Source organism: Crinia signifera, chromosome 4 (assembly GCF_055691185.1).
Source record: "Crinia signifera chromosome 4, ASM5569118v1, whole genome shotgun sequence".
Classification (NCBI taxonomy): Eukaryota; Metazoa; Chordata; class Amphibia; order Anura; family Myobatrachidae; genus Crinia; species Crinia signifera.
Window position 1 is genome coordinate 177,706,748 of NC_139220.1, and position 24,024 is coordinate 177,730,771.

The following is a 24,024-nucleotide window of genomic DNA, read 5'->3' on the forward strand; positions in this document are numbered from 1 at the left end:
TTTCATATGCATATTTTCTAAGATTCACTTCTAAGTTTTTCAAGTTCGCCTTTTATTTTCTCTTATCTAAGTTCCACTTTTTTTTTCAATTTTATCTGAGTTCTACCTCTATTTCATTTTAGTTTTATTTATATTTTATCTGAATTCAGCTACAGGTTAAGCAATGGCTACTTATATAATTCAATATTGTTCTTGCCTAAAAAATATTGAATTTAATTTTATACTAAGTTTACTAACTAAAGTTTCAAACATGACTTCCACTGCATAATTCTTTTGTATCTGACTTTAGTCTTTGCATGAAAAGCATTTGATCATCTGTGTCAAACTGTGAGAGAGCTAATGGAATAAAGAACAAGTTTGCTTTGCTCCTATTCTCTGTCCACTGATTGGAAATCTCTCATTTCATCTCATTTAGGAAAAAAATTCTGGATTTGAGTATCACCAATTTTGGATTTTTCCTCATCTTCATATTTATGTTTTTGACCCCAAGCTTTATAGCCTTTTTGACTTATGAATTTTTATTTCAGCTTTCTCTGTGATGTGATATATCAACAATTCTTTTAGAACTTCCATGGCAAAATCCCCATGATTTGGGTTTACAATTCTGTTTCTTCCACCTTGCCAGTACAATATTGCTCACATTATCCATGACATATTACAACGATTAAAAGGACATCTATTGAATTTTTTCTACCCATAATTTTACTTTTAATATAAGTTATACCCTTCCCCAACATGTAGAATTGCAGTACAAAAACATAAATATTATATTCAAATATATAGAATATAAAATGTAACCTCTAATACAACAAATACAAATACTGATGTAATTTAAATGCTTTTAATGCTTTTTTTATAATCAATAGTAATTAGCTAGATGAACCTCAAGCTAATTTAAATAAAGCACACTAGACAGGAATAAATTAATATCTATGCTCCATTTTTATTGCAGATACTTTTTAATATTGTAGTCGGAGAGCAGGTTTTTATATTTGTATGCTCATTGTCAATGTACTGTACATTATGCTTTTGTTGAATAAAACTGAAGGTTCACATTTTGAATTAAATATAATTTTATTCATTTTTATTTACAGTATGTACAGTACAGTATGTACTTGGATTAGTTCTGAAAACTCAGCACTGTTTCAATTTACTTTATTATATAGCTTTCTTGGTTTTGGAAGTGACTATTCCTTTCCAGCAGCAGACCTTTCAGACGTGCATGCAAACACACCTGCACCACAGGAATTTCTACATACAGTATCTTTTACATGTAAAAGAGCAGACTTCGTCATGTGGTAGATTGTACAGTATAGGGAATATGTGAGAGATAACTCTGACTCTTCTATTCTTCACGTTGCTTAGGGAGTACTATATGCCTGCTGTCTATGAAGAATTATATTTTAGCAGTGTTAACTTTCTTTCCTGTGACTTTTGTTTACTCCATTTTCCTTTTTTCTTCTCTTTGTACTTGCAAGGTAAGGGATGCTGACTTTTATCTGGGGGCAGTTGTAAAGTAGTTACCCAGTGTGCACTTTGGTGGCAAGTAGAACATTGGATAGTTCAAGCCTCTTTATTCTGTCTTTACTTCTCTGTGGCCTTTTTGGTGCTTTTACAGTAGGAAAGTTGGTGGCAACTGCAAAAATGGCTGTGTACTCTGGTATGCAGGCAAAACTATAATAGTTGGTCAGGACTCCATATGGGTGAATGTTACATTCACAAAAACAAAACTGATCAATATGGCAATGGTAGATGTGTCACCCATATATAGGCATCCATATATAGATATTTGCCCCATGTATTCGTCCCATGGTTATGTGCACATTTGTGAGAAGGGACCCATGGCATTTGGCAATGTTTTGATTGGGAGAATGAATTTTTTTCTCATATCCCCCCCACCCCTTATTGGCTTATTTGGTGAATATAATACATCTATATAAAATGGTCCCTATGGTTTTTTTGAAGGGTGTTTTCACCTTCATTTGGGTTGATGCACTCCTTACACCAACTTTCCAGCAGTGCAGTCTGATTTAGATTTTTTTCATATTTTTTTTATATTATTTGGTTATTAGCTGACCAGCCCGGCATTGCCGGGAATATCTTGGGGGTTTTTAAATTTCCAAATTTGCTGTAAAATTTCATATTATGCTGTGCCAAAGGCCCACGTTTGTAATTTTTAAAAACCTTCACCATAATGTTTGAATGTGTTTGCATTGGTACTCAATGACAGCAATGAAATCCGGTGTGATGTTGTCATTTGAAACACACCACACCTGACTTGATAGATTGTGTGCGTTGATGTACTATTCCACCTCCACTCCTGAGATTTAGCACCTACTGTATGATGCATTTATTTTTGTGTGTTCTGTGTGCCTGTGGGTTTTGTGCTGTTTTTGTGTGTGTGTTGTAGTGTATGTGGGTGTGTGTTTTACTGTGTGTGGTGTGTTATGTATGTGCGTTGTGTGTATCTGTCCAATGTGTAAGTGCTTGAGATGCGCTACATATATATGTGTGTGTAGCTTGTTGTGTGTATCTTTGCAATGTTTAAGTGTGTGCATTCTATATGTTTCTGTATCTGTGCAATGTTTGTGTTCTGTGTGCTTTTGTGTGCTTTACTGTTTTTCGGTTTGTTGTAGTGTATGTGGGTGTGTGTTGTACTGCATGTGGTGTGTTATGTATGTGTGGGTTCTGTGTATCTGTCCAATGTGTAAGTGTGTGAGGTGCTCTACGTATATGTGTGTGTAGTGTGCTGTGTGTGCATATGTGGTGTTCTGTGTGATGTGTGTGTACAATGTGTGTGTGTGATGTGTGGTATGTGTATTTCCCCAAGTATTCCTAATTGTTTAAAGCCTCCACCATAATGTTAGAATGTGGTTGCATTCATACCCAATGACAGCAATGAAATCAAGTGCAGTGTTGTTCCTGTGTCATCTGTTTCTGAGATCATCAATCTTTTCTTCCATAAAACAGAATTGAGGTGCACACCACCGGTTCATAGGTACCTTGTTGCCGAATATGTCGACTCTGAGTGCCACGGTGTCTCCGAAATGTGCTAGTCACGCAAACACACTCTTCAATTTATTATATAGATGGGTCTATTCCCCAATAAAGGCATATTTTTTCATAATTAATGGATATAATTTTGTGTTTCTGTTTAAGACTGATATATGAATAAAATAAGTATCTACATTGTCAGTAATCCATTTATGTATTTAACATTCAAAAGTAGGGTGTTAATAGGGTTCAGTCCAAGTTCAGGGGCACCCATCATATTAGTTGGATTGGGATTAGAAGATTATGTTGGTTTGGTTTAAACCCTATGTTGGCTGAGTCTTTTGATGGTTTTGATTTGCCTCAAGTTTAAATTATTCATTTAGGGATGAATCTAGGTAATCATAAATGCATTGATTTGTAAATAATTATTTGGTGTTTTAATTTAGAGATTTAAAGGCTTGAAAATAATGTGGTCTAATATCCTTCCTTGTTGGCAATGGCTCATTGAAATAAAACAGGGAATATTGGGCTCATCGCAAGGGTGATGCAGATGTAGGGTAGCACACCTTCAGACTTGTTTTGACCTAATACATTTATAGAGGTCAGATGGTTTTCCTCTGTCAATTGAAGAGATGGATTTGTCTTTAGAAAACTTGTGTAGTTCTTTAATTGGGCAATACTTGGTATTTCCATAACAGGGTTTTGGTCCCTTAGGGGTACTTTGTTTTGGTGGTAAAGTTTGATAGCCAGTGGCCAAAGATGGTGCAATATGTGAAATGGAACCTTAACCTCCATTTTTAGGTGGCTGTGGTTTTGAATTCACCCACGTGGGGAATCCCCAGTATAACCCATGTGAGCCCAGTACTGGCCAAGGGAAGGAGTGATGGGTTCTCCTCAAACAAATGCCCTGGGGATGGATAGCCCACTTTCCCTAAGTGTTAAAAGACTAGAGCTGAATGCTATCTTCACCAGCATGTCAAATTAAGCTGTGATCTCTTTTGTCATCAAATAAGAGGATACATTGCTAGATCATTTAATAAATAAAACTGCAATTACTGTATGTATTCTAAAAAATATCCCACTAAAATACTTGTACTGTATTATACCTTGAGAGTAACATTGTTTTTTTATGTGTCCCAATAACAGCAGTGAAGATGTCTTTCAAAAATAAAAAATAAAAGATTTGCTTTATGCTACCTTACAAAAAGCCTTCAAGTTTATATTTAGTTCGCAATAATTTAAATAAGCACTTCCTTCGAAATCCTCAAAAACACATATGAATAAATTAGTATTATCATACATACACATCTACCAGGATAAGCATGTCTTTTGGAGATGCAGCTCCTTGTATATACCTAAAAGATGTATAGGCAAAAAAAAAAAATATTATTGAGTATTTCAAAATAATAATTATTACAGTTACATCATAGCAATAATTATAATAAAATATATATATATATATATATATATATATATATATATATAAAATGGAGAAGGCCTGGCACTCCCGCAGCTGGGTCCGAATACCCCGGTGCCTTCCAGGTCAGGTAGGTAGAGGAATGGAAGAGACGGCACTCAAATGGGATTTTTCAAAAGTGTATAGTGGCAAAAGAAAGGACCAACGTTTCGGGGTCTTAATCACCCCTTTGTCAAGGTGCAAGTGGAAATGATTTCCACTTGCACCTTGACAAAGGGGTGATTAAGACCCCGAAACGTTGGTCCTTTCTTTTGCCACAATACACTTTTGAAAAATCCCATTTGAGTTCCGCCTCTTCCATTCCTATATATATATATATATATATATATATATATATATATATATATATATATACCACAAGCGTTCCAGGCACTCATCCGGAGTATCAACGGAAGATGATGAAATAAATCAGCCCAATACAGTGGGTGCTTTGCCAACGTTTCGGGCCATAGACCCTTTATCAAGGCATGTCTTGATAAAGGGTCTATGGCCCGAAACGTTGGCAAAGCACCCACTGTATTGGGCTGATTTATTTCATCATCTTCCGTTGATACTCCGGATGAGTGCCTGGAACGCTTGTGGTATATATTTCTTCCAGCCGGAATACATAGGCACCGTCCAAGTTGATTACTTCAAGCCTGAGTGCCGAGTGATTCGTTCAATATATATATATATATATATATATATATATATATAAAACTATTCTGTTTTATCGATCTGTTTATTAGGAGTATACCAACCATTTTAATATTATTGAAACATAATAGAATTTTAAAATTTCATTATGAGTGTAATCTAACATGTTACTTTTGTCTGAATTTATCATTTTTAGACTATGAAGGTTAATCAGCAAGTAGACTGAGCTTCTTGGGAACTGAAGTGTAGCAAAAATTGGAGTGATGTCAGTCACACAGAGTTCATAATAAAATACATCTCTAAGTTTTCACAACATTACTGAATATCATCTCCTTTTATCTGATGAAATAATGTAATGTAGTTTTTTATATATAAAATGGTAAAATATTGGTGAGTTATTAATCTGCTAATATTGTACAGTACTTCACTATGTATTAAGTATACATGTATATCAAGGCTGAAATAGTTCATTTTAAAATCCTATATAATAAAACACTAATGCTTTAATGTGGTACAATTGCGTGCTGGCGACCACTAGATGTCACCCAATGGAGAAAGTCAAATTGGGCTCCATTTGGTGTCACACAGTCCACTCTGACAGGCTGGGAACCAATAATAATGCATTTAAGGTGAAACATATTTCCTTTCAATAGAGACATAAATTCATATGTTTAAATGCTATATTTAATTACAACGTCATATTTTAATGACATTGAACATTTTAAGTTAAAAAAATATACAAATACAGTAAAACACATATCAAAATAATACACATTTGTCCAACAATAAAACCTATTTCACAGTTCTTATTCTTCACTACACTGAAATAAAAATGTCCCACTTTTAATAGTGACAAATATTAAATGCATGAATTATGCAATGCAAATGCTAGCATTTAAGGTGATGTGATAATTTATTTACCAATGTACACATGTAGGAGACTAATACACAATGACTGAGTAGCATACTGTAGTTGTTATTTCACTCACTATAATTAAATAATTGAGGAAGTGACTTAATACAGTTCTAAGTACTTAACAACAGACAAAAATCATAATGGATCTGGAGTATAATTCTTCAGATATCCACATTCACTTATCTCCTTTGAAACCAAGTACCTGCAATTTTGTATAAAGCAGGTCATGCAACAATTAAATTACTTCATCTTTTCTCCTTGGTTAAATTATTCATTCAAAAGAGCAGTTTACAAGTGTTCAAGAAAAGTGTTCATGACTAAAATTAATATTGGTCGGGCACAATAACATACAAAATACCATCTAATTGCTTCACACTAATTTATCTCATAATTGCATATAGTATAAATCATACTTTCAATATATTTTATATATGTAAGAATGGACATAATGGTTAGCATTACTGACTCATAGCACTGAGGTCATGGGTTTGATTCCCACCATGGCCCTAACTGTGCGGCATTTGTGTATTCTCCCCGTGCTTGCATGAGTTTCCTCCGGGTACTCCGGTTTCCTCCCACAATCCAAAAATATACAGGTAGGTAAATTGGCTCCAGCAAATTAACCCTAGAATGTATGTGTGTGTGTGCATGTACATGTGGTAGGGAATATAGATTATAAACTCCACTGGGGCAGGGACCGATGTGAATGTTCAAAATACTCTCTGTAAAGCGCTGCAGAATTTGTGAGCGCTATAAAAGAAACTGTTGATAAATAATAAATAATAATAAATATTATTTTTATTAATAACAATGAATAACCACTGTTTTTGTTTTTATCAGCTTTTTTATTTACAAACAAATGTGAATAGCCAGGGGCACCAAATGGCAATCTGTGCATGAGAGTCTTAAATTTAATTATTTGGGGCAAATCTGGCATATTATGGCTGTTATATAGATGATATAAAAGTCATGGGGTGTTCATTTAAAACCTGTTCATTGACCTGTACATAGAAATATCCGTTCATACAATTACATTTTCACTTCTCATTATCACATTCATCTTTGATTTTCTTTGGCTATCACCTTTACAGCCACACTAGTTTTACTACAGACTGATCTACAGCAAAATACTGGATACAAATAATTATTTGCACTTTAAAAGTCAATTTCATTCACTGGATTAATCTAATTAATTTTAGACATTTTAGATGCATTTTAAGACATAAATTGTTTCTTAAATGTGGATATCATTCAATATTAAAATTAGAATGGGATGCTTGTTATCGGAGGGTTATTTATTGCCTCTCCTAGGGGAAACATTTAAAAAACATTCAAATTGGTTATGATGTACCATGCTATTCAGTCTTCTTCATTTTGTGCAATTTATGTCAATATACAAATAATCACATTCCTATGTAAGGATGACATCCTGGCTCTGTGTGCTAATGCTCTTTTCACATGCATATGTACGATTGTTTTTTTGCCCTTAACAAAATAAAAAAAAAGTAAAAAAAATAACCCATGGTATTTAATTTTTCCGAAGTGCAGATAAATAATTTCTTAGTTCTTTTATTTTAACACAATCCCCCCCCCCCCCCCCCCCCCCCCCATGTTGTCATCATGGGCTATTGTGTGTAGAATTTAAAAGGAGAAAAAAATGAAATTATTGCATGTTGGAATAAAGCTGTAAAATAACAAAATGTGTAAAAAGTGAAGCACAGTGAATGCATCCCGAAAGCACTGTATCTGCATCAGAAATGGAATGTTACAGTGTTTTACTGGAAAACACTAATGTAGCATTTTGTATACAGACAATGGGCCTTATTATAGTTCACTCTTTCTGACAAAATCCTTCTTAGATGGAAAAAAATCATGTGCACTGCAGGGGATCAGATGTAACATGTGCAGAGAGAATTAGATTTGGGTGGGGTTTTACTTCAAAGTGAGATCTATATTGCAGTGTAAAAATAACGCAGCCAGTATTTACCCTGCATAGAAACAAAATAACTCACCCAAATCTAATTCTCTCTGCACATTTTACAGCTGCCCCCCTGCAGTGCACATGGTTTTGTCCATCTAAGAAGGATTTTGTCAGAAAGAGTGAACTAGAATAAGGCCCAATGTCACACACTGAATATAGGCAAGCTGCATATCACTTTAATGTGCATAAAATGCATGTGTCTATTGTTCACTCTGGTTTGCAAATGCAAAAAGTTGCAAAAACGGTGCCGGAGCTACAGAGTTGCACTAGGCTGTTTCAAAACGAATGTGTATTTCCCTCTGTTACGGCTGACATATGTTTGGCATAACTGCGAGTGTCCTACATGCACCTAGAGATATGTCCTTTTGAACAGATGGATCTAAATGGATTTTTCCTTGTATGCCTCTCTCTCTTTATGGTCATGTACACATGTTTCTAGCATTACATAACACTCACAATGTGCATTGTTATACTATATTACATTTAATAACTGATTCATTTTTTGTAACTCTTTATAATTAACTCAATATTTGTTGTTATTGGTACTTTCTACATTTGCTTACATATTACCAACATACAGAATAGCTGTGGTTTATTTTATAATTGTTAAATTTTTATGCTTATAGTATGACAGTATCAATTATTTAATACTAAATATATGAGAAGGATGTTTTTAGCAGTGCACTAAAAATCTTTTGTTTGGGAACATGAATGGTCTCCTATTATATTAAGGATAAAGTACCCTAGGTATTTCACAATAGAAAAGTAGAGAACATGATGTATTTAGCTTCCCACTCCAACCTTCCACATCTATTTTGAATCTCATAATGCAGAGCATTCTAAAAAAATATTTCAAGGATATAGCAGAGTATGAAACATTGTTTGTTAATTGAAATGTCATTCTATTGCAGAAACTACTAATATCCATGACCTGTTGTTAATGTAGTAAACAAACGAAAATCTTACTGATTTAATTATTTTCTTGTGCTTTTTTATGAAATTGGTGGAGAAATTGTACATAATGTCCTGCAATCCTTCGCTATTTATTGATAAGGCGCAGTCATTTTTAAAGTTTCCATGATAAATCTGCTATATCATAAAGCTACTTTCGTAGAAGGTTAATGTCCTTTTTTTTAACTACATCCCATTTTTAGTAGAGCTACTGTATAGATCTATTCAACTATGTGAAAGGCCTTGATTTTAACATAAACTTCAAGGTGGCATTAGACTGAATTTATCATAGCATTTGTTCTGCTCTCACCTTTTGCGGAATGGCCTAATATACATGTAAAAGCAAAAAGTCATGTAAACAAATATATATATATATATATAAACATAAAATAAAAATATGGCAAATAAAATTAAGAGAAACCCTATACTATAGGTTATAAACATATATATATATATATATATATATATATGGATTCAGTATTGAATCCCGGCGGTCGGGATCCCGGCGTTCAGAATCGCGACGCCGGAATCCTGACAGCCGAAATGCCGACAAGGGGGGGACGTGGATCGCCCCCCCTTGCGGGCTCGCTGCGCTCGCCACGCAGCGGGCCCGGAGCCTCGCTACGCTCGGCACACTAATTTATTCTCCCTCCAGGGGTGTCGTGGACACCCCAGGAGGGAGAAAGTGTCGGCATTTTGGCGGTCGGGATTCCGGCGTCGGGATTGTAACTGCTTCCCATATATATATATATGTTAAATTATGGTAAAGGATAGTAAATGATGTAGATAAGAAGTCCTTAAATATACATTTCCAAGCCTTGTTTAGTTATCCCTTAATTACTGTAAACATTTTTTTATAGACATATTAATAGCATTTATTCAATACCTATTCATGCCTGTACCACAATATTGTGTATAGAAAACAGAATAAACTTACCACGGTCTTCTTCTGACATCATAAAGATCAATTTTATTTGGAGTTCTGCTTTTATCCACCCACGGTGAAGCTAAATAGAGGAATTATTTTTATTAGTTTTTTAATAAAAACAAACATTTTATTTGATTTACAACATTAAAAATACAATGATACTGGGGTTGGAGAAAACACTCCATGAACCAGTTTTCAGCTGTTTTATAAACAACTATTGTATAGAATATAGAGATATAATATAAATGTTTTCAGCGTAGTCATTCAAGTTCAATATTTGAAGTCACTTATTGATTCATAAATATTAACCTGCCTATGTTAGTAAGGAATGAAATATGTATAGGTAATCCTTTACAAAGTTGATGATTAGTTTACACATGAGGAAGATGAGAAGGGTGGAATAAGAAAAAGAACATAAGACAAAAAGAAAAATATCTGAAGCTTAGTAATGGTGCAGCAAAATTACATTTCCTCATAATTTTTGGGTATCACACCTTAGAAAATTTTTATATACATTTATTTACAGTATATAATGCACTATCTATCAAATTAAAGATAAAACACATTAGAATTACTAAATAAATTAGGTATGAAATTGTTACTGCAATACTAGCCAGAGAAATGTCAGTTCTTAAATGTTCTCTGACATTGCTGCTGTTGGTGAAGTGCTCCACAGATACTTACCTTTTTCATTCAGATACATTTTTGCCTCTTGATGTTGATGTTAATCAACAATCTACTGTATCCTTTTACACTATACAGGCCCTTGTGGCTTAATTTATCATTAAGGCATTGGCCATGCATTGAGCTTTAGTAGGACCCAGTCAACAAGACCTGTTTGGCAGCAAGGAGGCTGCACATGTAGTTCTATGTGGCCGAATACACATATGTGGCAGTGCTCCAGCCACCAGATGCTACCACAGCATGCTGTGAGTCAGCAGGATGACAGGACAATCGGATTACAACAATTTCAATGTATGTATTAACATAGTGCAGCTATGCCATAGACTTTAATCCCTGTGGCACTGGTCGGACACAACAGGTCCTGTTAGACTGCATCTGGCTAAAATGCATTGTGCGGCCTCATGTGTCAACACAAAAAGCTGTACCCTGAAAAACAGGTCTTGTTCTGCTGCTTCCTGCTAAAATGAATTGTGTGTCCCAAGCTTAAGGTGATACGCTTTTGATTTGCAGTTGGACTTGGATAAAAATTGGAAATATGCTGTAAAATTATTAATTTAATGTATGTATATGTGCCAGACATTTGAAACAGTTCAAACATGAGTACACCACTTTAAAGTATAAACTGTGTGCTATCTAGAGTAGGAGATAGGGACAAGACTTTTCTTTGCCTAGAGGCACAGTGGATTCAAAGCCTTAACACAGTGTCTCCTTTCAGTCTAAATGAAAACTTCTAACTCAACTGTTGTTTATACCATCCAATATGTCTACTGTGGCCCCCTGATAGGTTTGTAAAACATTTTTGTTTCACATGATTTCCTGCATAATGCTTTGTTGCTGGGTACTGATGCTATAGTGCTTTTCTGGAGATGACCCTGCATCATCTGTGGGTGTCTAATGTCAGCTGTAGTCTGGGAAGCCATGTAGTTTGTCTCCTTCTCCATGTATGCCTCTGCCCCTGATCAATGTCTGCCTCCTCTCCACGTCTGCCTCTGTCCCCTCTCAATGTCTGCCTCTGCCCCCTCCTTGTCTGCATCTGCCCCCTCTCCTTGTCTGCCTCTGCCCCCTCTCCTTGTCTGCCACTGCCCCCTCTCCATGTGTGCCTCTGCCCCTTCTCCATGTCTTACTCTTCCCCCTTCTCATGTCTTACTCTGCCCATTTCTGATTGGAGTCCTATTTGACACTCTCCAAATCAGCAAAATCCCATAAGTTGCATTGCAGTTGTGGGGTTGATCACTGATGGAGATAAGACTCATTATAGACAAGAAATAGGAAGGCTGGTTGCTTGGACTGGAGCAAACAACCTGTTATTAAACAAAGGGAAAATCAATGAATTACTGGTTATATTTTATAAGGAATCAGGTAGAGTCAAAACTACCAGTGACTATTAATAGTAGTCAGTGAAAATGAGGGGTATTCAGGTGATGCCAGATTTAACTTGGTCCTGTAATGTTACATCTCAAATAAAAATCTCAGCAATGTCTCTTTTTCTGGAGGCATCTAAAAGTTGTGAATGTGAGCAGACCGACAATGGTAAACCTCTACATATGCTCGATTTAGAGTATTCTGACCTTTGGAACTATTGTCTGGTTTGGCAACTGTACTATTAAGGAACGTTCTGCATTAGAGCAACTTGTAAGTATTGCAAGTAAAATCATCAGAGTGCAGTTCAGGATCTGTACAGATCTAGGGTTCAACAAACAATATTTTAGTGGACTCAAGCCATCATTTTCATTGGTTCTTTGAGAATCTCCCTTTGCAGATAAGGTTCAGGAGCTTGCGAGCACGTACAAATCATTTACATAATTTAATAGCTTTCTTCCATCTGCTGTATGTATGTTAACAGTATGAGTAGGTTATAGGAAATTTAGTATATATATTTTGTTTTTATTATGTTTGTTTTATAGTCTAGATAACTTTTTATTGCTGTTGCACTAGTTTGCTTTGTACAATGTAATTTCTTCTGTGAAAAATATTTATTTTTTGCTGATGGTAATAAAAATTTGTTTTTTTATTGTAAGTAAATGATGCTGCACAGCAGCTGCTTGTGTATTATTTCTAACACTGGGAAATAAATTAGAACATACATTTACGTGGGCAGTAAGGATAATGTAATGGTGAGCTTACTGCCTCACAGCACTGAAGTCATGGGTTCAATTCCCACTATGGCCCTAATTGTGTGGAGTTTGTATATTCTCCCTGTGCTTGCATGGGCTTACTCTGGGTACTCCAGTTTGCTCCCACAATCAAAAATATACTGGTAGGTTGGCTCCCAACAAAAATAACCCTAGAATGTCATGCATGTGCGTGTACAGATGTAGCATAGATGCATGCGCGTCCCGGTTTCAAGTCGGTGGGGGATGGGAACCCTGCCCGTCTCTGCTTCAGGGACACGGGCAGGCTTAGGGGGGAGAAGGGAGGTGGGGGAAGGCGGCAGGGACCTGGGGGGGCGTTGTAAGGGGATACGCGCGTGCCCTTCCGAAGGCTGGTGGGGGCTGGAGCGTGGCAAATCCACCACCAGCCCCTGCAATGATGAGCAGCGCTACATCTGTACAGGTGGTAGGTAATATAGATTGTAAACTCCACTGGTGCAGAGACTGATGTGAATGGTCAAATGTTCTCTGAAAAGCGCTGAATATGTGTGCGCTAAATAAATAACTTTTAATAAATAAGTACAAACTAAAAATTAATTTAGAAGTTCCCATAACAATGTCTGAGTAAATACGTTTGCTGTACTGCTGAGCTGTAGGTTATATGCATAGGAGAATGGAGGATATTAGCAGGGAATTATGTGCAGATGCTTGCTTTAGAAAGACAAATTAGTCTTTCAGCCTTAATCACTAATGGAGAAAAATAATGTGCTGAATGCAGTATTGATTAATAGTTAATATAACTATCGCAACTATAATTAAGAATGATTTCTTGTAATATTAATAGTTGGAATGACCGCTCTGCACCTATTTTACCCTAAAGCCAAAGACACAAAATGCTAATTGTAATCCCTCTAGACACATCTTCTTAATGGTGTGAAAGTTAAGCCAGTTAGGAAGATATGGAATTGGTGATAATGCAATATTGGATTCATTTATAGTAACATATCGTAATCAAGAGATGCTTATTTAATTGTATTACATTCACCAATTTGCATAGAGCAGCAGTTTTGGATAAGCTATAGGGACTGCTAATATATATATATATATATATATATATATATATATATATATATATATATATATATATATATATAAAAACTCAGAAGCATTTCTGTGAATCACATAATATATTAAATGTGGGAGCGATTTAATTACATGGTGTTAATTGTACAGGGTTGCTGTTGTCCACAACAACTAATAATCTATTAGTTGCTGTTGTCCACAACAACTAATAATCTATTAGTTATTAAAGCTGATATATATGTTTGCTCTTTGCACAATATTATTAAAGCAGTGTCTGTATGTGAACTTCAAACTTAATGTTACAAGCTGCATCCATAGCTTGTTTATGCTTGTTTGGTCTCTGTTAGTACCTGCATGCCAGGTTTTCGGATGTATCCTTGTTGTGAAAAACCTGGTATTGGGGTCCCTTGACTCCTCGTAAAGAGGGGGGGTACTGTTATGAGCCGCTACTGGAGGGTCAGTGTCATTCATGTTCTGTTGGGCGTTATATGTCCTCTCCGACTCAGCACTCCTGGTTCTGCTGATCCACCTTGCCTGGTTTTCATGCATACCTTAGCCTGATAGACGATTGTTGCACAATGGGGGAGCCGGTGCTGAGCAACATGCCTAAGCACAGATCATGCATACCCTTGATGTGTGCTGAGCAATCTTAGCAGGAACAACCATCTTTGGTGACGCACAGGACCATGCATTGCTATTGCTGGGGGCAAACACATGGAGTGATCTGGGCACCATTTCTAGTCAGATCGCTTAGAAATGGGGCTGAAATTGCCTCAAGTGTATGCCTCTTAAAACTAAAGTACACCTAAAGTGCAGTTAGCCAAAATCTAATAGTCAAAAGTGAATTTAACCTGAATCACACCATGTGTTCACACACCTTTAGAAAGATGGCTTAGGAAATGGAAAAGAAAGGGGCTCTTTGTCAGAGCCTCTGCTATTTTGTGCATACAGTATGTTCCTGAAATAAAATGCAGGTAAGCTGGAGCTGCCAGCGGAAGGTAAAGAGGAAGATCTGCTGCATGGAGAGTCATTATATGAACTCTGAAGTTGGATACATTTATTTACAGCACATTCTGCAATGGCATTGTATTAATTCTTACAAATCTCTTTTATTAACAAAACATAAGATTTTCATTTGTTAAAGCTTCTGTTGCCAGACGTAAATGAAGATAGACATTCCATGATACTGAAAGTTCTAGAGCTACAGTAGTTCTTTCTTTTGTGAAGATGCATAATAAACTGCAATTCTGTTCTATAAATCATGGAAATTATTATGTAGTTTAAGAGAATGTGCCATTTGCAAATATTTCTTAAAGATCTCCGATGATATGGATTTGCAGTCATATACACATACAGTACATTTGTACATTATTATAGAGCAGCTGTAGGCTATTAACCCCTTGATTGGTGGGTTTTGCTGGGGCAAAACCCTCCACAGGACATTGTGACACCGCTGCCCCCGCTGCCTTAGCCGCCTGTTACATTCAGCAGTGACGTCGGTGGCAGGCTGGGGGATGTTTGCGGAGGCTCTGGAGGACTTGGTTGCCTGAGCGCTCCCGAGTCCCCCCGAGCTGCGCCGAACATACCCGAGACTTTTCCCATTTACCAGGTTGGTTTTGCCATGTAATGGATTGCTGCTTTAAAATGGGAAAACTCTTCCAAAATCACTTTCTGATTCTCACACCCTGGGCCAGATGCACAAAACTTCAAAAGTGATAAAATGGAGAGTGATAAAAAGCCAGCCAATCAGCTCCTACCTGCCGTGTCACAGGTTGGGTTTGAAAAATGTCAGGCAGGAGCTGATTGGTTGGTTGTTTATCACTCTCCATTTTATCGCTTTTGAAGCTTAGGGCATCTGGCCCCCTATTACATTTGTCCCCATATGTGCTTCCTTAATGCATGGTCCTGGACACCTTTTCAACCGATCATTCAAGGCCTGATTTAGAGTTGGACACTAACTGCATGCAGTACCTATGTTTGAGCAGCTGAGTGATTATTTGATACTGTGCCTGTGAAAAATGTTCGCAAAACCTCAACGGCTCATGCATTATCCTGAGTGTACACTCAAATGCGCTATTGTGTACATTACTAGAAATTAGTGAGGCAGAGCAATTGGTGCTCGCTTGAAAGGAGTACAAACACATAGCCACAAAGGCCTGTAATGGGAGTGTCATAGGAAAGTCACCGAAAAGGGGTGCATCACAGATGCATAGCCACCTTAAGAGTATGTTAAGATGCTGCCATTGGATTGTGCAAGCAACATGGCGGAGGTGATGGTGCGCTAATTATGCTTTTTCAGATAATTATACTGGATTTGCTCAAGGCAAGCAAATGCAGCATGAAACCTAAAGCATTTATGGCACAAAAATGGGGAAGGGGACCCCATTTTTGTGGGGTGGTCCCCACTTCCCTAGAGATTTTATTCTTAAATGACTAATTTGAGGCTGTTTTTCATTATGGTAGGGGGACCCCAAAGTATGTGTCCCCTTACTATAGCATTTGCCTTTCATTTGAAAATATGGCGGACCCCACGCTATTATTCCCCCAATTCCAGCGTTCTGGGACTGGTTTTCAATCTGTGGGAGGACCACATATTGTTTTATTTTGTAATTAACTCTTTTTTTGCCATATTATTAAAACAAGGCAGGCTAGATGGGCCAAATGGTTATTATCTGCCATCAAATTCTATGTTTTATTCTATGTTTTAAAGCGTACTTAATGAAACAGGCATTTTATGGTTATATCACGGGCTGAGCTGTTGCAAACTCCAGGCAAGGGCTTGTAGTGGTATTAGCATAAAGTCACAGATGCTACATCTATAAAGACACTCAATGACCAGGGCCGGATTAAAGGGGGGCAAAGGGAGTCAGTACCCCTGGCCCCCCTCTAGCTAGGCCCCCCCTTTGGTTGGCATGCATTTTTTTTAAAATATATATATATATATTTTAACTAATGGTTATGTGCATGGGAGTGGGGAAGTGTTGTAACTTCACCTATATGCCAATATGACAATGATTAATGGTTCTGAGCATCGGGTACCAAGGCACACTGACTGCACAAGTGAGCAGTGCATTACTAGGAGTTGACTAAGTCCCATGACACTTTGCACAAGAAGGTAAAGGCTGAGAAGTTTGTGCTGAGCTCTGATTGGTGGAGCTCATTACATGCTTCTCAGGCCCATGGAGGACAGCAGCAGCAGCCTAGTCATGGGAGGGTTTTTAATCAGAGGCAGCACTGAGCCTGTGAGGTCTCCTACAGTCCTACAGAGTAATGTGCAGAGGGACAAACACAGGCTTTTCATGTGGTATGTATGTATGTATGTATGTGTGTGTATATATATATATATATATATATATATATATATATATATCCCTCTGCAGTTACCCATTGACCAAGTTTATACCGCCTTTACTCTGTGTTTTGACAGTACAATATTCTCCCATGCAGTTTGCGGCCAGTATTGACAAGTGCAAGGGGGCCCTGGGCCCCCCAAAGGCTTAATCTGGCACTCTCACTGACAATGCACCATCCAACTCAGAATCAGCCCATAGTCTATTTTCAGTGTATTTATGTAATTACTGTTCATAACTTCCTATATTGCACCATATTACTCTAATCTCAAAACATTTGCGACCTCTTGGATATAAGTACTAAGAGCCATAGAAAAAATATAGTTAAAGGTTAATATATGTGTGTACCTATGTGCTGTATGTATAAGTATAATATAATAACTAAACCTTTGGAGTGAAAAGAGGCACCCGTTTGTCTAGACAAATGATTTATTAAGTTATTTCTGATTTTTTTTTTTTTGTGTAATTTGTCCTTATCTAAGGTAACAGTAACTGGTGTATGAGTTTAACTGAAGCAGGATAGGATACCATCTAGAGTCTAAATTTCAGTGAGGGATGTGACAATGGTGCGGTGTCAGTAATGAGATCTGATTCTGAGGGGTTTATTTACTAGAATGGAAGTTCTATTGAAAATGGGAAGTTGCTTTGGGCAACCAATCAGAATCTATTAACTTTTAGAAGGTGCTAGAAAAATAAGAAAAAGAATGGTTACCCATAGCAACATACTGGGGTATATTCAATCACTCTCAAAACCGCCGTCTTGCCGAAAAAACTGCAGTTTTCAACATGAATAGATCGGAAGGGGTTCCAACCTATTCAGTACTGACTGTTATTTTTCGGCAGGTCAAAATGTTCCAACCTGCTGAAAACCAGGTGGATTGACGGAATAGCCGCTAAAACTTCCGTACCCACATGCCTCTGGGCCGGGTGATAAAAGCTCACCAGGCTCCATCCCGGCTCCCACTGCCTCCCGCCGCTGGTCCTCGCACCGGCCATATGAGCATCAATCAGCAGCCAAATCTGACGTCAGATTCGGCCACGAATAATGGATGCCAGATCCATTCCGGCAAAAGAATTTCGGAATGGATCCGGCATCAATTGAATATATACCATCATCTTCGATAGAACTCTCATCTTAGTAAATCTTAGTAAATCTTAGCGCTCTGCATATACTCCTATTGAGGTCTTGCAGTAATTATTCCATGTATGTGACTTTTCATTTGTCAGCACTACAAGTACCAGCGCTCTGCATATACTCCTATTGAGGTCTTGCAGTAATTATTCCATGTATGTGACTTTTCATTTGTCTCCTGAAATCACTTTTAACTGCTAATCTGAATTATGGCAATTGCAGAACCAGTGTTATATTGTTAAGGATGTTTCTAGCCTTTGCATAACCTGTGTGAAGCTGTTGTCAGTGAGGCCTAATTTATTAGGGTATATATTTTTGGCTAGTGTTTATTTAAAACAAGCTAATTGATGTCCTTTGATTAGCTGGTCATGTGCCCTCAGCTGTAGCCTCTTCTAATCAGACTTGGTATATATCTTCACACATTAGGCAGTCCTCTGCCTGGGCAGTTCTCTAAGTTAGAAATCTACTAATACCCCTTTCAGACATACGCGAAAATCCCGGGTTTTTTCACATGAACGCGCCCAAACCCGGGACTAGTGTATGTCTGAAAGGGTATACCCGGGATTTCACTCCCGGATACTGAGCACCTGCAATTGACCAGGGTTTTTCCCGGTATTTAACTCCCGGGTATAGTACCCGGCTTATGTCTGAATGGGTTTACCCGGGTTTTTCAGTTTTAAACATGTAATGTTGCTTTTTTTTGCTGCTGGGGCGTGTCCCATTTTAATGATGAAACACTGAAATGCTTGAAAAGCCTGGCTTATGTGTGAAAGGGGTATACCCGGGTATTTACCGGATTTGAGGTGTAGTGTGAAAGGGGGTCTGTTACTAAAATCCTGGGAGTGACCTGGGTTGAAAATCCCGGGTAAACCTGGCCAAAATCCCGGGTAGTATGTCTAAAAGGGGTATCAGTGAGAAATTACAAAGTGATATTACTTTTAAAGAACAGTTAAAAAAACAGTTGAACAACATCAAGCAAGGTAAATACAATACACATTGGCCCTTATTCTGATCGGTGCGGATATTCCCGCTTGCGTACGGGCCGCCGATGTTTATCGTCTGCGCATGTGCAGAGGTCACTCTGCGCATGTGCAGGCGATTTCGCCGCATGGATTCTTCATACGCCGCACAGGGGGCGTAGAGGGGCGTGAGGGGCTACTTATCCTCATTACCCTATGCATACGCCCCGCGTTTCATGGGCGTTCCCATGCAAACGCGGGGCGTATGCATGGTAATGAGGCCGTGACGCGTGGGTACGGGGCGGGCATCTGACATCGCCGGATGTCAGCTGCCCGCCCCCATACAAGATTTCACACGGACAAGTGTCCGTGTGGTCTTGTGTTGCGGGACCTGGTGGAGCGTGCGGCCCTGCATTCGATGTTCGGCGACCATCGAATGCAGGGGCTGCTCCCACCATGGAGGAGGCGTATCCCCGTCCACATTCATGCGGACCGCCACATATCCGCATACGGACGGAGGTGGCGATCCGTATGGAAGGCGGGGATTCGCAAAGACGGACATCACCGCATATTTCTGATTGGGCCGCACCGATCAGAATAAGGGCCATTATTACATCATGCTCACCAAACTGCTACTTCTCATTTCATTACATGGAATTTTCACCAAACTTCACTCATCCTATCATCTCCCTGACACTCACCACTCTGTGCACATTGCCTCTTCTATTATTCACTCCCCTCTTCTAAACACTCATGAGCTCTTTACTTACTTCTCTACTTGTACTTTCACATCCACATCCCACCACCAATACAAAAAAACACAAACATCCACCTTTATCTATGTCTCCTTTCGAATCTTATGAGCTGGTGACATATCACCAAACCCAGGCCCAAACCACCTGTCCCACTCAGAGTTTACTGGTTGTATGCCTAGAAATTCGGCTAACCTCATTAATATCACATGCCTCCCACCACACTCCAAACAACTTAAATGTGCCCTATTGAATGCACGCTCTGTTTGCAATAAATTAACATCCATCCATGACCTCTTTATCTCTCACAAATTCAACCTGCTAGCAGTTACAGAAACCTGGCTCACACAATCAGACACGGCCTCGCCTGCAGCACTGTCACATGGTGGTTTCCACTTCACTCACACCACTAGGCCTGGTAACTGTAAAGGAGGTGGGGTTGGTATATTACTGTCACAAGACTTCACATACTCAGTTCTACCATCTGCTCCTTCACTCACATTTACATCATTTGAAGTTCACTCTATTAGGGTTTTTTCCCCTTTCTCTCTGCGTGTTGCTGCTATCTATTGCCCACCTGGGCTTCCCAAAACTCAATTTCTAGAAGATTTCTCTGCCTGGCTCCCCCATTTCTTATCCTCTGACATCTCCACTGTCATCCTGGGTGACTTTAATATTGCTATTGACAGTCCACCATCATTGCATGCTTCCAAACTCCTCTCTCTAACCTCCTCTCTCGGCCTCTCCCAGTGGTCTGACTCCTCTACTCACGAGGAAGGCCACTGCCTTGACCTTGTTTTCACCAGGCTGTGCTCAGTCTCTGATTTTACTAACACTCCCTTCCCTCTCTCTGATCACAATCTCATTACCCTCTCTCTCTCTTCCATTACCCCAAGCTCACTGACACTGAAATCATGCAAGCCTACTCTAACCCGCAGAAATACTAATGCAATTAATTTTCCACAACTTACCACCTCCCTGCAACAACAGCTCTCACTAATTTCTACATTTACCTCTCCTGACTCTGCTGTTTCCCACCTCTACCAGACTCTTGAAACAGCCCTTGATGACGTGGCTCCAGCTACCCATTACACCCCGCGTAGGCTTAGATGCCAACCGTGGCACACCAAAACTACAAGACAACTACGAAATCATTCACGTAAAGTAGAACGCCAATGGCGCAAATCTCGTAGTACGACTGATTTCCTCGCATATAAAACTAGCTACTACTCCTACAGCAATGCTTTGGACACTGCCAAACAAACATACTACCAATCTCTCATCTCTTCTCATGCCACCAACCCTAAGCGACTTTTTAACACCTTTAAGTCTCTTCTGTACCCTCCCCCTCCTCCCCCACCGGCTACCATCAGTGCACAAGAACTTGCCTCCTACTTTAAGGACAAGATTGATAACATCCGAGATGAAATGGTATGTTCTTCCACAACCTCTAACCCTCTTTCTTTCCCACCTGAACCCTCTGGCACTTTCTCTTCATTTGAGCCCACAAATGAAAAGAAAGTATCCACACTCTTCATATCCTCTTACTCTACTACCTCTCCTCTCGATCCTATACCTGCGCAAGTCATTAAAAATCTATCTCCTGTGATTATTCCAACCTTAACTAAAATCTGCAATCTCTCTCTTACTACTGGTACTTTTCCTTCTCTGCTCAAACATGCAGTGATAACTCCTATTCTAAAAAAACTGAATTCTGACCCTAACTCTCTCTCTAACTATCGTCCTATATCTCAGCTCCCATGCCTCTCCAAGCTACTGGAGAGACTTGTCTACTCTCGCCTCACAAACTTTCTTAACTCTAACACCCTATTAGACCCACTTCAGTCAGGTTTTCGCTCTCAACACTCCACTGAGACAGCACTGACTAAAGTGGTGAATGATCTAGTAACGGCTAAGTCTAAAGGCCATTACTCACTACTTATTCTTCTTGATCTTTCTGCTGCATTTGACACTGTTGATCACTCTCTTCTCTTACAAACACTACACTCCCTAGGTCTTAATGATACAGCCCTTTCCTGGTTCACATTTTACCTATCTGATCGCTCTTTCAGTGTTCGCTTCTCTAACTCTACTTCCTCTTCATTACCTCTGTCAGTCGGAGTTCCGCAAGGTTCAGTCTTAGGTCCTCTGCTCTTCTCAATCTATACCTCCTCTCTTGGCAAACTAATCAGCTCTTTCGGATTTCAGTATCACTTGTATGCTGATGATACTCAAATCTATCTATCAACCCCAGAGTTGTCACCAGTGGTTTTCGGTCGAGTTTCTGATTGTCTCTCTGCCATCTCATCTTGGATGTCTTGTCGCCAACTCAAACTCAATATTTCCAAAACGGAATTACTTATATTGCCGCCAACTAAGAACAGTTACCATCCTGACATCTCCATCGCTGTTGACAACTCAATAATCTACCCTACCCCACAAGCTCGTTGCTTAGGGGTCATCCTCGACTCTGAACTGTCCTTTCTTCCCCACATTCAATCTGTCTCCAAATCATGTTACATGCATCTAAAAAACATATCCAAAATACGACCCTATCTCACACAAGACACTACCAAATCTCTTATCCATGCACTCATTATATCCCGCATTGATTATTGCAATAGTCTCCTAACTGGTCTTCCCAAGAACAGACTCTCACCACTGCAATCAATTTTAAATGCTGCTGCTAGGCTGATCTTCCTTGCAAGACGCTCATCGTCTGCTGATCCGCTCTGCCAGTCCCTCCATTGGTTGCCTGTATATTACCGTATTCAATATAAAACACTTCTACTTGCTTATAAAGCTATTAACCATACTGCACCAGCATATATCTCTGCACTTATCACAAAATATCTCCCATCTCGACCACTACGCTCTACACAAGATCTGCGTCTCTCTTCTGCACGGATCACTAGCTCCCATTCATTATTACATTATCGGGCTGCTCCCATCCTATGGAATGCCCTTCCACGCACATTAAGACTCTCCACCAGTCTCCAAACTTTCAAGTGTTCCCTGAAAACTCACCTCTTCAGGCAAGCCTATCATATTTAAGTTCTACATGCATAACCCTCCGAGGCACTTATGTATTATATAGCTTCCCTTCTGGACTTGTAACTGCTATGCTATTACTGGTGCCTGTCCTTATGTTTCCCCCCTATATCCCTATAGATTGTAAGCTTGCAGCAGGGCCCTCCTACCTCCAAGTCTGTCTGTTGTTACCCAGTTTGTCTTATCACTGTCTACTATTGTAAAGCGCAACGGAATCTGCTGCGCTATATAAGAAACTGTAAATAAATAAATAAATAAAATAAACCCCTGAATGTTTATGAGAGGAGGGCAGATTTGAACCCTGAATTTAAATGAATATAAGAAAACTAGTTGTAGTGATAAATTAGTATTACATCAATATAAGGTTCACAATTTCTATGCTGTATATGTAGATTTTGGATTCAAACAGTTCTCACATCATTTAACGATCATAAGAGTGGTCCTTGAATAGTTTATCGGTCACTAGAATAGTTCAAGTTTAATCAGATGGGGCTGGTAGGTGATATGTATTTAACATTTTGGTACTTGTGTATTAGCACGGCGCCCACGATTTCCATCTTATGGCATCTTATACAATTTAAAATTGTATACCATTGTATATGGCATACAATGGCATACAATGAGATGAGATTTTAAATTGTATAAGCACACTAATGGGTGCTTTCAATGTTAATTGCCCCCCCCCCCCCCCTATAATATTTTTAATTGTATAAGCACCCTAATGGGTGCTTACAATGTTAAATGCACCCCCCCGCCACCACCACTATCAACGCCAACCCGAAGCGTGGCGAGCGCAGTGAGCCCGCGAGGGGTGGCGGTAAGCGTCCTCCAACCTTTTCATACCCCCACTATCCATGTCGGCGTGGAGTTGAATTTATATAGTGTGGCGAGCGCAGCGAGCCACCGAGCCCGAAGCGTGTCGAGCGCAGCGAGCCCCGCGAGGGGCCGTGTTTTACTTTACATGTATTACGCATGCGCTCGCCACGCTTCGGCTCCATGGCTCGCTGCGCTCGCCACACTTTATAAAGTAAACTCCACGC

At 38.9% G+C, this 24,024-nt stretch overlaps 1 protein-coding gene across 6 annotated transcripts in view; it reads right to left on the bottom strand.

Annotated features, from left to right (window-relative positions):
- CACNA2D1 (calcium voltage-gated channel auxiliary subunit alpha2delta 1) overlaps positions 1 to 24,024 on the bottom strand; it is a 657,865-nt gene that overhangs the window by 191,632 nt on the left and 442,209 nt on the right. For all 6 annotated transcript variants that reach the window (XM_083183071.1, XM_083183072.1, XM_083183070.1 and 3 more), the window contains exons 8-9: positions 9,893 to 9,962; positions 4,299 to 4,349 (exon numbers count right to left, since the gene is read on the bottom strand). In XM_083183071.1, coding sequence (XP_083039197.1) covers positions 4,299 to 4,349; positions 9,893 to 9,962 — 121 coding nt within the window. The remainder of the gene's footprint in view (positions 1 to 4,298; positions 4,350 to 9,892; positions 9,963 to 24,024) is intronic.